Source organism: Podarcis bocagei (assembly GCF_964188305.1).
Source record: "Podarcis bocagei genome assembly, chromosome: 11".
Lineage (NCBI taxonomy): Eukaryota > Metazoa > Chordata > Lepidosauria > Squamata > Lacertidae > Podarcis > Podarcis bocagei.
In genome coordinates this window covers 28,328,884-28,343,674 of record NC_138136.1, presented here as the reverse complement: position 1 = coordinate 28,343,674, position 14,791 = coordinate 28,328,884, and the positions used below count along the sequence as shown (strand labels likewise).

Here is a 14,791-nt window from a genome sequence, read left to right as displayed (position 1 = left end):
TACTTCTACAGAAACAAACAGCCCAGCGTGTTTTACTCTAAAATAAAAGGATTATAGATTGAGCGTGACCTCAGTTGAAATGGATCTTGAAAATCAGTTATCTCCAAGAGTGCCTGTATCTGGGTCCATGGCCACCCATTCAAAAACCTTTCCCAAGAAGGAGAGACTGGCAACTGGCCGGTAGTTACTTAGATTTTCTGAATCCAGGGAGGGTTTCTTGAGAAGTGGTTTTACCACAGCCTCCTTCAAGCAGGCAGGGACCACCCCCTTTGGCAAGGAGGCATTAATCACCTCCCTGGCCCAGCTATCTATTCCCTCCCTACTAGGTTTTTATCAGCCAAGAGGGGCAGGGATCCATAGCACAAGCGGTCACCTTGACCGATGCAAGCACTTTGGCCACATCCTTGAGCCTTACTAACTGAAACTCATCCAACGCAACAGGACTAGAGAGTGCTCTGGACAACCCTTGAGATTCATCTGCTGAATAGCAGAGTCAGGATTGCGGTGGATGCATTGTCCTCAAAATGCTTTGCAAACGTGTCACATTGAGCTACCACCTCATTTGGACCACACCGTAAGAGGTCCTGCAGTACCTGGAAAGGTTCCGCTGGATGGTACACTGAGGATGCAATGGATGCCTGTCCTCCAATTAAAATATATGGCTTCTAAGCCCACATAAAAGTAAAACAGTTAAAACAAATATGCTCCTTGCCTGTATGTTGCAATTGTTGTTGTTGTTGTTGTTGTTGTTGTTGTTGTTGTTGTTGTTGATTTATTACTGATACCCCACCCATCTGGCCGGGCCTCCCCAGTCACTCTGGGCGGCTTCCAACAGGATATTAAAAACACAATAAAACATCAAACATTAAAAACTTCCCTAAACAGGGCTGCCTCCAGATGTCTTCTAAAAATCAGGTAGCTGTTTATTACCTTGACATCTGGTGGGAGGACGTTCCACAGGGCAGGCACCACTACCGAAAAGGCCCTGTGCCTTAACATCAACAACTGAGCCAACTGACTTTAAAACTTTTCAAAATAAATATAAGCCATCTTTATAAGCCATAAATATAAGCCATCACAGACCACCCGAAAGAACCTCATAAACCATAGTATGGAACCTCTGAACCAGAGGATGGATGTTGTCCTACAGTGTTTAAGTGCATTCCTTTGCATTACAATCTTTACTAAACCAAGCTTTCTTCTTGAAAATTAGGTGTCTCCTATGTGAAATGCAATGTATGTGGTATTTCAAACAGAGTAACTCAATAGAATATCTGAGCAGCCTGTGAACATTAAGATGTTGCATGGAAGACTGAGACCAGAAAGAAAGGGAAATTTCAGTGTATGTAATGGCACAAACAGTAAAATAGATTATTTGCCAAGTTTAACTAAGGTCTACTTTAGAAATACTTTCCCCCCAAAAAACATATTATTGGCTTTGAGTTTCAGTTAACAATATAACATATAAAATAATAGTCATCAAAAGGAATACAGAGCTTAGAAAGCTTGCTAAACTGTTCTTATGTAATACAGCATCTATTTTTAATTTATCATTGCTGTATGATAAATCTTTCTTTCCACACTGACTTACTTACAGAACACTGCTTAAACATTTCATCATGCTACACAAAAAACTAACTGCACCAAAATCCCTCCAGTTAGCTAGGTCTCGTGCATCAATTTCTAGCGTTTTGCACCCATCAAAGAAATTTTAACTGTAATTTCTTCTCCTCCCACATATATTAAAGGAAACACTCTTATACCCACTTACTTGGGAGTAAGCCCAATTACAGTAAAAGGTAAATAGGTAAAAGACCCCTGGACAGTTAAGTCCAGTCAAAGGCAACTATGGGGTGTGGTGCTCATCTCTCACTTCAGGCCAAGAGAGCTGGTGTTTGTCCACTGATAGCTATCTGGGTCATGTGGCCAGCATAACTAAACCGCTTCTGGTGCAATGGAACACCATAACTGAAGCCAGAGCGCATGGAAACACCATTTACCTTCCCGCTGTAGCGGTACCTATTTATCTACTTGAACTGGTATGCTTTCGAACTGCTAGATGGGGAGAAGCTGGGATAGAGTAATGGGAGCTCACCCCAGTGCACCAACTCGAACTTCCAACCTTTCGATCAGCAAGCCCAAGAAGCTCAGTGGTTTAGACCACAGTGCCACCCATGTCCCTTTTAAGCCCAATTAAGCTCAATGTGATTGATTCTGAGTAGACATATTTAGGAATACACTACGTGTAAAACAAGGCTTGTACAGTATGTTACCTCCTGAAACTGTTCTCAAGCTGCCATTAAAAATGTTTGACTACGCGATATAGCTAGAGGGATTTTAAAGATTTATTACAGTCCCCAAATTACAGCCACAGTAAACCTAATGTTTTAGAGTGCAGGACAGAATGCTAAACATCTCACGAAAGCTTTCCCATGTTACATATTTCCAATTCCAGTATACTGCAACAACAAAAACATAGCCAAGTTTTGAGTTGGGGTTGCAAAAACTCCAGCACACAAACCTGCAATTCATTTCAAGGGGTAAAAGAAAAATTCACTAAGAAATGTTGCTCTCTTGAATTTCTAGGCAATCTGGTAAAACGGAACTCTATAAAATAACCTGCAATTTGGACAATTTGGTTTTATATCTGCAGAGGTAGAAAGTGAATCATCATGTATTTGTAGACACTTATTTGAGTACTTAACATCACAACTCCAAATAGCAACACTTACAGTTTGAACATTCACATGCTAATTCACATTAAGGCAGCTTTTGCACATTACAATAAAGCTTATCAGAGAAGCCACTGTTTGAAAGAAACTATGGCTTACCATGAAAGAGCAGCATGCTAGTGCATACTGCTCAAACTGCAGCTAACCTGCTCTTCCCTTTGCCAAGCAAGGAAGAAACAAATCATAGCACTGACTTGGTATTGGGTTCCCAGACCATAGGTATAGAGTGGCAGTGTATGAAAAGTGATTTCGATTTGATTTGTTTTAAGAAAATATTAAGCCTTTACTGGCTACATTAGACTTAAAATTGTGCTCTTGGAAATACATTTCATATATTTATTCTTGGTGCTTTTACCGATAATCAACTTCTAGCTCCTGACTACACTTATGCCCTAAGTCCAGGAATGTTCTGGCACAATAACAACATTACTGACTCCAAATAAATGCCTGTTCCAGCAGCAAAGCTCTACACAGAACCAATTAGCTGAGTAGTTTTCATAACTGTGTAAGATTTTACTATAATAGGACTGAAATGTTGCAGTTTGAACACCACAGCACTAGATCCAAAATTCTTTATCTTTAATAAATTCTGAGTGAATCCACTGTATGTTTGCATTCTATCAAAATCCCATCTGTACCAATATCATTATATGGAGGGGCTGACCCAGAGCAAGGCATCGGTAGTCAAATGCATCCAAAAACTGATCAGTACCTTTCAATATTTACTGGGGAATAATATATAAAAACCCACAAGAAAATGGCTTCATTTAATAATGCTCACTGATGGAAACATTGCGAAAGTGATACACTTCCCATTAGGAAAGGGGGGAAGCTACATAATTTGTTTCAATCCACACTTACCCCTTCCCGTTGCTGTTCTTTCGGCGTCAGCAAAACAGACAATAATATAGTTCCAAGATCTTGGTCAGCATAATGTGGATCCTTGAGACTCAACGTAACTTCGGTTGACCTAGGAAACCAAGTTTAGAAACAAAAATAAATAAATAAAAGTTTCATCATATTGCCTCCATTAGGTCATACAGTTTAAAAAGGGACAAGAATGGTGTGCCTGTTGCTACCTTCTGCCTGTAAACTTTCAGCTAGGGTTGCAAAACTACTAAGGGAGAAAAGCAGAAGTTCCATGCAATACACAGCACTTGATCTCCATCCTGTCTGGATTCAAAAGGAGAGGGGGGCTTCACTGCATCTCAACTATGTTTGGTGGAGACAGCAAGAAGACCATTACGCAGGTGAAGTTGCAACTCTACCTCCCTTGTTTCAGACAGCTGCCTCTTCTTCCAGGAGCACTGACACATCCCTGGCCAGAGACCTTCTAGGGAAAGGGAGCAAGGACAGGCTTTTTGAGAATTTGAACAGACCTTGAGCTAAACTGGGCAGCCTGCACAGCACCTTGATCCAAAGCAAGCTGTTTCAGAAAACTGAGCTTGCAATCCAAATCTTGTCGCCAGTTCACACCCCCAATATATACACACATAGGTATAGAGGAAAATGGTGCAAGGTGGCAATGAAACGATGGGTCTATGAAAATTCATTAAAAAAATTAAAATGTATGGGGTGTCCATTCACAACAGCAGTAACTGGTGATAACACCGTCAGTGTAGCATTGCTTAGATCTTTGTCTCCAATCCTGTCCAAAACGTCATTATCTACTTCAGTAGCTTTAAAACACGATACCTATTTTGCTCTAGTGAGCCGAGGTCCAAAAATGCTGATCCCATGAAGTCATCTTGAAGCCCAAAATCATAATCAAAGACCTAAGGTGAACAAAAGAAATAGCATTTCTCAATGTTGGGGATTCCATTAACAATTACTTGAGAATATTATATACAACATAATGCATCAACCCTGCCTATACATATCATTGACTTTTAACCATGAAGGCTATGTTCTACCTCTACTATCAGAAGCATTTTCTAGGACTCACAAGAGGGAAGAGTGCTGTTGCGTTCAGCTTCTGCTTGGGGGGTTCCATAGGCATTGGGTCAGCCACTGTGAGAACAGGATACTGGACTTGATGGGCCATTGGCCTGATCCTGCAGGCTTTTCTTATATACTTACACAAGGAGATCCTCTGGTGGAATATCCCAACTACAAAATCAGTGATGTCTCAAACTGTTTTGGACGTTAGGTCTATTTGTATACTGTCCTCATTAGGGTTTACATTTCTATTTGGCCATTCCCTTTTATGCCTGGGTAGCACAACACTTGGTGCTGGAGGAGACTCTTGAGAGTCCCATGGACTGCAAGAAGATCAAACCTATCCATTCTTAAGGAAATCAGCCCTGAGTGCTCACTGGAAGGACAGATCCTGAAGCTGAGGCTCCAATACTTTGGCCACCTCATGAGAAGAGAAGACTCCCTGGGAAAGACCCTGATGTTGGGAAAGATGGAGGGCACAAGGAGAAGGGGACGACAGAGGATGAGATGGTTGGATAGTGTTCTCGAAGCTACCAGCATGAGTTTGATCAAACTGCAGGAGGCAGTGGAAGACAGGAGTGCCTGGCGTGCTCTGGTCCCTGGGGTCACGAAGAGTCGGACACGACTAAATGACTAAACAACAACAAAGCACAACACTGGCCTATGTTTCAAAGAATGTACCAGATATTTGAGTTCTGAACAGTTATGAGAATTGGCAGGGCACAACATTATAAATTTCATCAGCATTTTTATGAAATATTTTCATAACTTGAATTTCTATTATGGCAATATCAAGCTGTATAACATTCCATTGAAAAACTACAGCACTGTGTGGAGTGATACAACAACATTGTACTTACCTGTTTTTAAGGAGAATCACATGTAGCTCACCTTTATGTACAGTTGTTCCCTTAAATGTTCAATCATGATTGAAGTTTTTTCTTCCCATACAGGGTTAAGATTCTTATGGATAGTTTTGCTTCTAAACACTTCTTTTCCACCAATTTTAAACTTGACATATGGATCACTTGTCCCTGAAACAAAAATCAAGATTATGTACGACAACTACATGACTTCTGAAAGTTATAAGGAAAAACCTTAAAACAAGATGGCAGTCCTTATCTTTTTTAGAAAACTAGCAAGTGCAGCAGCAGCAGATGGTGATGATGATGATAATGATAACTACTACTACAACAATTTATATGCCACCTATCTGACTGGGTTGCCACAGCCAGTCCGGACAGCTTCCAACTATTTAAAACCACGGTAAAGCATCAATCATTAAAAACTTCCGTAAAGAGGGTTGCCTTTAGATGTCTCCTAAAAGTCAGATAGTTGTTTACTCCCTTCACATCTGACAGGAGGGCGTTTTACAGGGCAGGCCCTCTGCCTGGCTTCCAGGAACCTCACTTCTCTCAATGAGGGAACTTCCAGAATCTAGACCCAAGTAAAACTACATATTAAGTGTATGGCTTTCGCTGTATGACTTTGTCCATAAAATGCTAAATTCTAGATTAAAGGACTTGCACCTAAGAGACATTTAACAAGTATACCCTATGAATTAAATTACCTGAAACACATTTCCATACTAATTCAAAGTGCACATAAGCAGAACCAGTGAATGCACACACAAAAGGTCTAGCTTTCTAACACACTGCTGTTTTAAAATAGTGCAAGTCTTTTTTAGCTTGCTACAATAGTTACAGCAGCAACAACAGGTCTAGGCACATGGTGGCAGTATTTTCCCGTTATAACAGATACCTCAGTTACAGACTACAATCTTGTACAAAGGAGATGGGGGTTTCTTAATACAACATTGCATTAAAATAAAGACAAATCTATAGTCAACATTAGACCAGCTGTTTTGCATGAAAATTACCATGCCTGCCACAACCTGTTATTCCATTTGTACTAGCAAATGGGGTGGGTCACGTATGCTAATATAATGTCAATTGCCACTCTTCTATCCTTCTGCCTGTATGCTTTAGTTGAGATTCCTGCACTGCAGGGGGTTGGACTAGATGATCCTTGGGACCCCTCCTAACTCTACGATTCTATAAAAAAGGTAAAGGTAAAGGACCCCTGATAGTTAAGTCCAGTCACGAACGACTTTGGGGTTTGAGCACTCATCTCGCTTTACTGGCCAAGGAAGCAGACATTTGTCCGCAGACAGTTTTTCCAGGTCATGTGGCCAACATGACTCAGCCGCGTCGGGCGAAACCAGAGCAGTGCACGGAAATGCCATTTACCTTCCTGCCGGAGCGGTACCTATTTATCTACTTGCACTTTGACATGCTTTCGAACTGCTAGGTTGGCAGGAGCTGGGACCGAGCAACGGAAGCTCACCCTGTTGCGGGGATTCGAACAGCAGACCTTCTGATCAGCAAGGCCTAGGCTCAGTGGTTTAGACCACAGTGCCACCCATGTCCCCATACTCTATAATGCCTACCAAATTATGATCTGCAAGTTCCACTGAACATATCTGCTTACAAAAATCATACAGAAGAGAAACTGAAATATCTTGCAGTATGGATTTTTTCATGCAAATAAGCTCTTAACCTGTAATAAGAATAATGCATTTGCCACCTGACATTATGCATCCCTTTGTTATTCAACTCAGTTTTCAAAGAACAAAATTATTCTACCTTACTCTATCAACTTCTACAAGACCTTCTCATCGAAGGTTTGTTAAGTGCCACCATCCTTTTTATGACTGCTACAATTCCTTTAACATACACCTGAGCTCTCAGATTTCATGCCAGTTTTTGTACTTCAAACATGCAGTGGTTTATTACTCTAAGAGCAATCGTTTCAAGTTGTCAAATAGAAACCATTGAATAAAATCCAGATCTCGTCTCAATTATATGGGCCGACTTCCAGTGGCAATTGGTTCAGAAGAATAGGAAGGGAAACTGCAGGTTCCAATTGACAGAAATTGATGGGTCCCCAGACACTTGTTCATATTTTAATCCTAACTTATCACAGAGAAAACTACTACTTGCAGGATAGTAATTTTGCTGGAATGACATCACCTAGGATAAGCATGAAGCCACTTCAAAGGCACACTGTAATAAAATGTGACACAACTGCAGAAGCACGAACCTCTGTAATGGCACAAAACGCACTAGAGACTCCAGAGGGGTAAGAAGAAATCAAAACCAACAAGTGTAGAAATCATTTATCATACGAAATCACTGTTTGCAAATCAGTTCATCCCTATCATCAAAAATATTTACAAGTCTACCTTGCTATCCTAATACGGTATTTGTCTCTCCCACCCACCTCCCTAGCACATTAAGTATCAGTACTGAATGCCTCCATTCAGTACCTTTTTTTCCTCCTATTATATAGCCAAATGATTCAGGAGAACATGAGAGTTCGCTGACTGCCCATTATGAATCCACGTTTTCTTCCTTCTTGTCTTCTAACCACCTAGCCAAGCCTTACTACTGCATCTCTCATCTCACACCAATGCTAGGTATCTCCAGTGCCTCTTAAGTACTTCTGATGTCCCCTACTCTGTCATTTTAAGGATATCCAGCTTCCATTATGGGTAAGGAAAGTCGCACCCGCTGGTTATTGATTAAGTCTGTTTAGCAGGTAGATGGGGAAAACTGGTGGTAATTTCCATGCACGATAACCATCTTCCTTATCTTCCTCTGCTCTCGGGGGGGGGGGGTCTACCAATTCCCACTCCTCAAATGGTGTCAGTTCCCTTCTACCTGACTTGGCATCTGGCAGGAATCAACCAGCTGCCTTTCCAAACCAATATGGGTAATAAATCCTTTAAAATGGTGGCCATATTACTGTCCCTCTCAAACTCCCAACCTGCAACTGATGTTTGAAGCTGCCTGCGCCAGAGACAAACACAGTGTGTAAATTCTTGCAATGTTAGTTTGGATCAAGTGTAGGATTAGTTAGACCAATATTGTGGTGTAATGTTTTATTTCAATGCTGAACTGCCTACCTGCCATTCCCTGCTCCACATCCTTTTTCCATATGCTCCTTTTAAATAAAATGCTTAATTGGGCTATAGCAGTTTCTGAATACGCTCAAAGGCTTGTTAACTCTCCGCATGGCTTAGGTTGCTGGTACCATGTTACGGATTGTTAAAGGGCCTGGGAAAGCAGAAAGGAGGCAGTGGGAGTTGCCATGCCAGAGACCTGGAAATTCAGCTGGCTGTTCCTGCATTATTGAGGAGACACTCGGAGTCCCACACCCCTGTCCCTAGGTGACCCATACGCTGGTGGTGGCAGCAAAGAGAAAGGATGGCTATGAAACTACCCTACAGAGTTGGTGCTGGAGTGGGGAACCACTCTGTGGGAAAATGATTGCTTGTACATGAGAGCATGAGCAAAGTTCTTATTGTTGCAGGGTGATCTCATAGCCAGAAGCATCCTTGGAGCATGAACAGCGCGTGAACAGCTCGTGCTGTCCTACATGATTGGTCAACTAACATAGCCTGATCGCTCGCACGGTCTAGTGCGCATGTTCTTATCTGCTGGCTAGAACAAATTGCTTGGCTTGTATTTTGTATCTTTCTGATTTCACACAAAAAAAGCTGTGCTGCATTAGCCCTAGGAGCAGCCATATTAGCCCTAGGAGCAGCCATATTTCGGAACCTATCTTGGTGTGAGACTGATTTTTCCCTGGATGCCGAGCTGCAACTCGACATTTGGTGCCCCGTGTGACTGCCTTCGGACTTCACGTTGTTTTTCATTATTCAGCACTCACCAACACGTCGTTCATCCACGTAGTGGATCCCTGGTGAGTGCTCCCGTGTGACTGCCTTCGGATTATTCAGCACTCACCAACACGTCGTTCATCCACGTAGTGGATCCCTGGTGAGTGCTCCCGTGTGATTTCTTTCGGACTTCATGCTGTTTTACAACGTTCAGCTCTCACCTCGCCCCGCAAGGGCTGCAGACGCGTCGTTCATCCACGTAGTGGATCCCTGGTGAGAGCTCCCGTGTGAATGTGATTCTGGACTACGTTACGGACTTATCAGCACTTATCTCCGCCCGGACAGGGCAAAAAGGCGCCTCCCTCATCCTCCTAAGGATCCCTCGGTAAGTGCTCCCTGCTCTTTTTGCAACTCTCGCAATCATGGGAAAGTCTCTCTCTGCACCACAGAAAAATTTTTTTAAAGACCTTAAATTCCTTTTGGCCAGTAACAACCTTGCTGTTCGGAAAGCTGACCTTAAGTCCCTTATAAAAGCCCTGGACACTCACTGTCCGTGGTTCCCCCAGGACGGAACTTGGGGGTTAGATGATTGGAAAAAAATTGGACACTTCTTTCAAAATCATCCTCAGATTGATGTCAAGGTTTTGCATGCCTGGGGTAACGTCTACAAAGCTATGTCGTGTTTAACTCCTTCAAACATTCTTCTGGCTGCTGCAACAGCTTCTTCGCCCGCCCTCCCGGTACCTGTTTTGCCTGCCTCAAACCTACCTCCTAAACCGCCGGACATTTCCCCTTCGGCTCCTCCTGTCGTCCCCCCCCTGCATTCTCCGCATTCTTCACTTCCTGCACCTCCCGTTACTACTCCTCTCCAAGAATCTTCGCATTCAGCACCTCCCGCTCTTCCACCTCCTGCACCCAAGGCCTCTGGCACCGCTTCTACTACTCCTCTCCAAGAATCTCTCCGTGCCGCTGCCCCATTGTTGGGTTTTGACTGTGCAACTCCTAATCTCTTCCCTGTGATTGCTCCTGCCGCGCCAGGGGGAGGCCCAGCCCGGCACGAACAGTTTGATTTGAGATTCATAAAGGAACTGCATTCCTCTGTCAAGGACAATGGTTTACAATCTCCTTACACCCTGGGCTTGTTTGGCACGTTTCAACAAAATTTGATACCAGAGGATGTTAAGCTGTTGGCCCGCACTGTAATGCAGCCTCATCAAATGATTTTGTTTATACAAGCTTGGCACTGGGCCTGCCAACGTCGTGTTGATGGGATTCGGAATAATCTTAATAATGTTGCATTGGCTAATCATCAGGCTGCTTTGGCTGCTGCCGCTGCTGGTGCCGCCCCACCCCCAGCCCCCGTCATGTTAACCCAAGCTGATGTCCTCGATGGGTTAACGGGAGGAGGCAATTTCCTTACTATTGCCCAACAGCTAACTCTTGATCCTCAATATTGGGAGGCCACCACGGCTGCTGCCCAAGAGGCTTTGGCCTCTGTCCCTGATGACAAAACTGAGCGCGATGGCCGATGGGGGAGCGTTAGACAAGGCCCTACAGAACCCTATGGACAATTTGTTGATCGCTTGTACAACACTCTTAAACGGCAAGTTCTGGACGTAGCAGCCCAGGAAGTGATAGTACGCCAGCTTGCATTTGATAATGCTAATGAGGACTGTAAACAAGTTCTTCGCCCTCTGTTGACAACTCCCAATATAGCCATTGCAGATATGCTTAAAGCCTGCCAATCGGTGGGGACTGAGATGCATAAAGCCCGCTTGCTAGCCGCAGCTCTGTCCTCCACTGTGTCCCAGAATCCTGCAAAGGATAAAACCTGCTTTGGATGTGGCAAAGTGGGCCATTTTCGTGCACAGTGCAGATCTAATACAGAGCAATGTCGTCCTAGCAAAAAATGCCCCATTTGCAAAAAAGGTTTCCACTGGGCCAATCAGTGTCGCTCCGCCATGCCTCAGCAGAACCAGCAAAATCAGCTGACGGGAAACCGGCAGTCGGGCCCACCCCGGGCCCAGGCTCAACAATAGGGGATCCAGCGCATTCTCCAGCCATCCCACCTCCGGCCTTGCCTCGCCTCCTTTTAATTCAGGACTTATACCTGCCAGTCCCCTATGTACCACACCAAGTCAGGGTGTCAATAGGGGCTGGTTTTTCTTCTTCAGCACAGTGCCTTGTTTTTCCACTGTCAGAGGTTTTGCAACAAGGGATTCACCTCGTCCCAGATGTCTTACATGGATTACAACAAAATGACCCCTATGTGACTGTATTCTCTGATCGACAGGCACGCTTGCAATCAGGCTCTCCTATAGCAAAACTCATATGCGTCCCAAGGCCAACCCAGGACCATGACCCCCTTGTTGCTGCTACCTTCCCAGTCACAGAGAAGCGTCCAAAGATCCAGATGACCCTTGGGGGTCGCACAATTGAAGGGGTCTTGGACACGGGGGCAGACTGTTCTGTGATTGCTATCAAGGATTGGCCCTCTGCCTGGCCACTTGAGCCAGCTTCTTCTGTCATTGGTGTTGGTGGCGCTGCAGCTGCCCAGCGCAGCAGGAACCCTATTTTGATTCAAGGCTCACAAGGCTTTGAAATGACTATCTTACCACTGGTTCTGGACATTCCCGTCTCCCTTTGGGGGCGAGACCTGCTCGCTGCAGCGGAAACTACAATTTCTACAAATTTATGCTGAGGGCTGCCCCTGCCATGCCCCGGACTGCGCTTTCTCTCTGCTGGACCACAGACACCCCCGTATGGGTGGATCAGTGGCCTTTGCCTAGACAGAAGCTTGCAGTGGCAGCCCAGTTAATTGCGGAACAACTTGAACTGGGGCATATTGAACCTTCCACCAGCCCATGGAATACACCCATCTTTGTCATCAGAAAAAAGGCATCTGAAAAATACCGTCTTTTGCACGATCTACGAAAGGTTAACAACCAATTGCACCCTATGGGGACTTTGCAACCTGGCATTCTAAATCCCAACATGTTGCCACAAGACCATCAGCTTGCAGTCATCGATCTCAAGGACTGTTTTTTCTCTATCCCTTTGGCACCACAAGATAGACAGCGTTTTGCCTTCACTTTGCCGGTCCTGAACAACTCCAAGCCAACCCAGCGCTTTCAATGGACGGTTCTCCCACAAGGTATGAAAAATTCTCCGACCTTATGCCAGTATTTTGTGGATAAGGCGCTTCAACCATTCCGTGAGCGCCACCTAGCGGTCATCTGTTGTCATTACATGGATGATATTTTAATTTCATCATCACACATCCCTGACGCTCTTCTCGAGGACCTAATCCATACTCTGATGCAAGCAGGATTGACAGTGGCTAAAGAAAAAATCCAGCGGACTTTACCTATTACATACCTGGGACACAAGCTGACAGCATCTGCAGCCATTCCAGTTACGCCTCAACTACAGTTTCCTGGTCATCTTAGACTAGTGGATTTACAACAAATCCTTGGACAGCTGAATTGGATAAAGAGTTATTTGGACCTGCCCACCTCTACTTTGTCTCCACTATTTTCTGCCCTTAAAGGACATAAGGATCCAGCAGACAAGATCACAGTCACCTCTGCAATGGAAAAGGCTCTAACCACTGTGAACAACCATCTCCGCAGATGTATGGTGGACAGGATTCCTTCTCTTTCCATGGCGCAATTATCACTTGCAGTATTTGCCACCCCGCTCCTTCCAACAGCTATATTGTACACCACAGGCCAAAAACCTGGGACTGTGTCTATTGTGGAGTGGCTTCACTTGCCTCATACTCCTCCTCGGAACGTGTATGCTACACCCAACAGCGTCATGGACCTTGTTGCTAAGGGCCGACATCGAGCCCTTGCCCTCTCTGGAATGGACTTACAGTCAGTGTACCTGCCCTTCTCACAGGAAGAATTTCAACATCTGATGATGACAGCCGTTTCTACCCAAATAGCTTTTGCTGATTTCTTGGGAAATATCTTTCACAATCCTCCTAAAGACCCTCGTTTGTCTTTCCTTACAGGGCTACGTTATGTCTTACAAACTGCTTTGTCCCCCTTACCCTTACCCTCCGCCCTTACTGTGTTCACTGATGGTAACAAATCCAGAGGGGTGGTGGTGTGGGAAGAGGAGGGGGGATGGAAAAGTTTATATACTACTGAGCAGTCCTCAGCACAACGTGCTGAATTGGCAGCTGTAATTTTGGCATTTCAACAGTTTGCTAATATCCCTTTCAATCTCATTGTGGATTCTCAATATGTATATAATCTTTTGAATGTCTTACCATTGTCTTATATCACTCCCGCTATTGACAAAAATTTGTTTACATTGTTTTCCACTTTGCAGAACTTGGTACAAGCTAGAACTTGTCAGTTTTATGTAGCCCATCTCAGATCTCACACTGGCCACCCTGGGTATTTGGCAGAAGGTAATGCCCGGGCAGACCATGCTTTGAAGAATGGTATTTTTTCATTGTTTTCAGACCCATTTGAAAGTCATTCTGTATTTCATCAGAATGCTAAAGTTCTGGCAAAATCTTTTTCGTTGCCCATTTCTCAAGCTCGAGACATTGTGTCACAGTGCGCGGTATGCGCTAAATCTCCCACAGTCATTCCTTTTGATGCAGTCAACCCTAGAGGCCTGCATCCTCTGGCAATCTGGCAAATGGATGTCACCCACACGCCTTCTTTGGCTCCATTTTCTAGGGTACATCTCACTGTGGACACTGCCTCTGGCTATATCTGGGCCTCTCCTCTTAAAGGAGAGACCACTCGACATGTTATTCAACATTTGATGCGCTGTTTTGCTGTCATGGGAAAACCCCATACCTTAAAAACTGACAATGGCCCTGCGTACATTTCTCAGGCCTTTTCTGATTTTTGTTCTTTGTGGGATATAAGGTTGACTCATGGCATTCCTTTCAATTCTACAGGGCAAGCGATAGTCGAGCGTTCTCATTTGACCTTTAAGACCCTTCTCAACAAGCAATTGGGAGGTCGATCGCCTACTGTATCTGAAATACCTAATGCTGAGGACATAGGCGTCCTGGAGACTTCCGGTCGGTGCCAGCGCTTAATGGCGGTCCTAGCTCCGAGCTCCGGAGAAGGACTGCTTCGCAAGTTCGGGTCTTACCCGCTACGGCAAGCGGGGGACCCCTAAAATCCCAGGCGCTGAAGCCTGAGAACAAGGAGACTCGGTGGGCACCTTCGCGCCCCCCGGTACCGTGAAAGAGCCTTTTTAAAGGCTACGGATCGACATCGGGAGTGAGCGCGGTGCTGAGAGTCGCTACCCAGCCTGCGAAGTGAAGCCGCGTCGCCATAAGCGGAGAGCGCCGATTCCTTCCTGAAAAGAAATTCGGACTGATTCCCCGTGAGTAAGAACTGAAAAATAACCGGGACTCTTTCAATTTTAAAAATTGGGCTAAAAACGGGGGAGATTTAAA

The 14,791-nt window shown here is 44.5% G+C and overlaps 1 protein-coding gene across 8 annotated transcripts in view; it reads right to left on the bottom strand.

The window, feature by feature from the left end:
* MCTP1 (multiple C2 and transmembrane domain containing 1) overlaps positions 1 to 14,791 on the bottom strand; it is a gene marked incomplete at its 3' end in the record, with an annotated part of 198,899 nt that overhangs the window by 120,949 nt on the left and 63,159 nt on the right. For all 8 annotated transcript variants that reach the window (XM_081212357.1, XM_081212354.1, XM_081212355.1 and 5 more), the window contains exons 3-5: positions 5,562 to 5,704; positions 4,428 to 4,507; positions 3,594 to 3,702 (exon numbers count right to left, since the gene is read on the bottom strand). In XM_081212357.1, the coding sequence (XP_081068483.1) occupies positions 3,594 to 3,702; positions 4,428 to 4,507; positions 5,562 to 5,704 (332 nt within the window). The remainder of the gene's footprint in view (positions 1 to 3,593; positions 3,703 to 4,427; positions 4,508 to 5,561; positions 5,705 to 14,791) is intronic.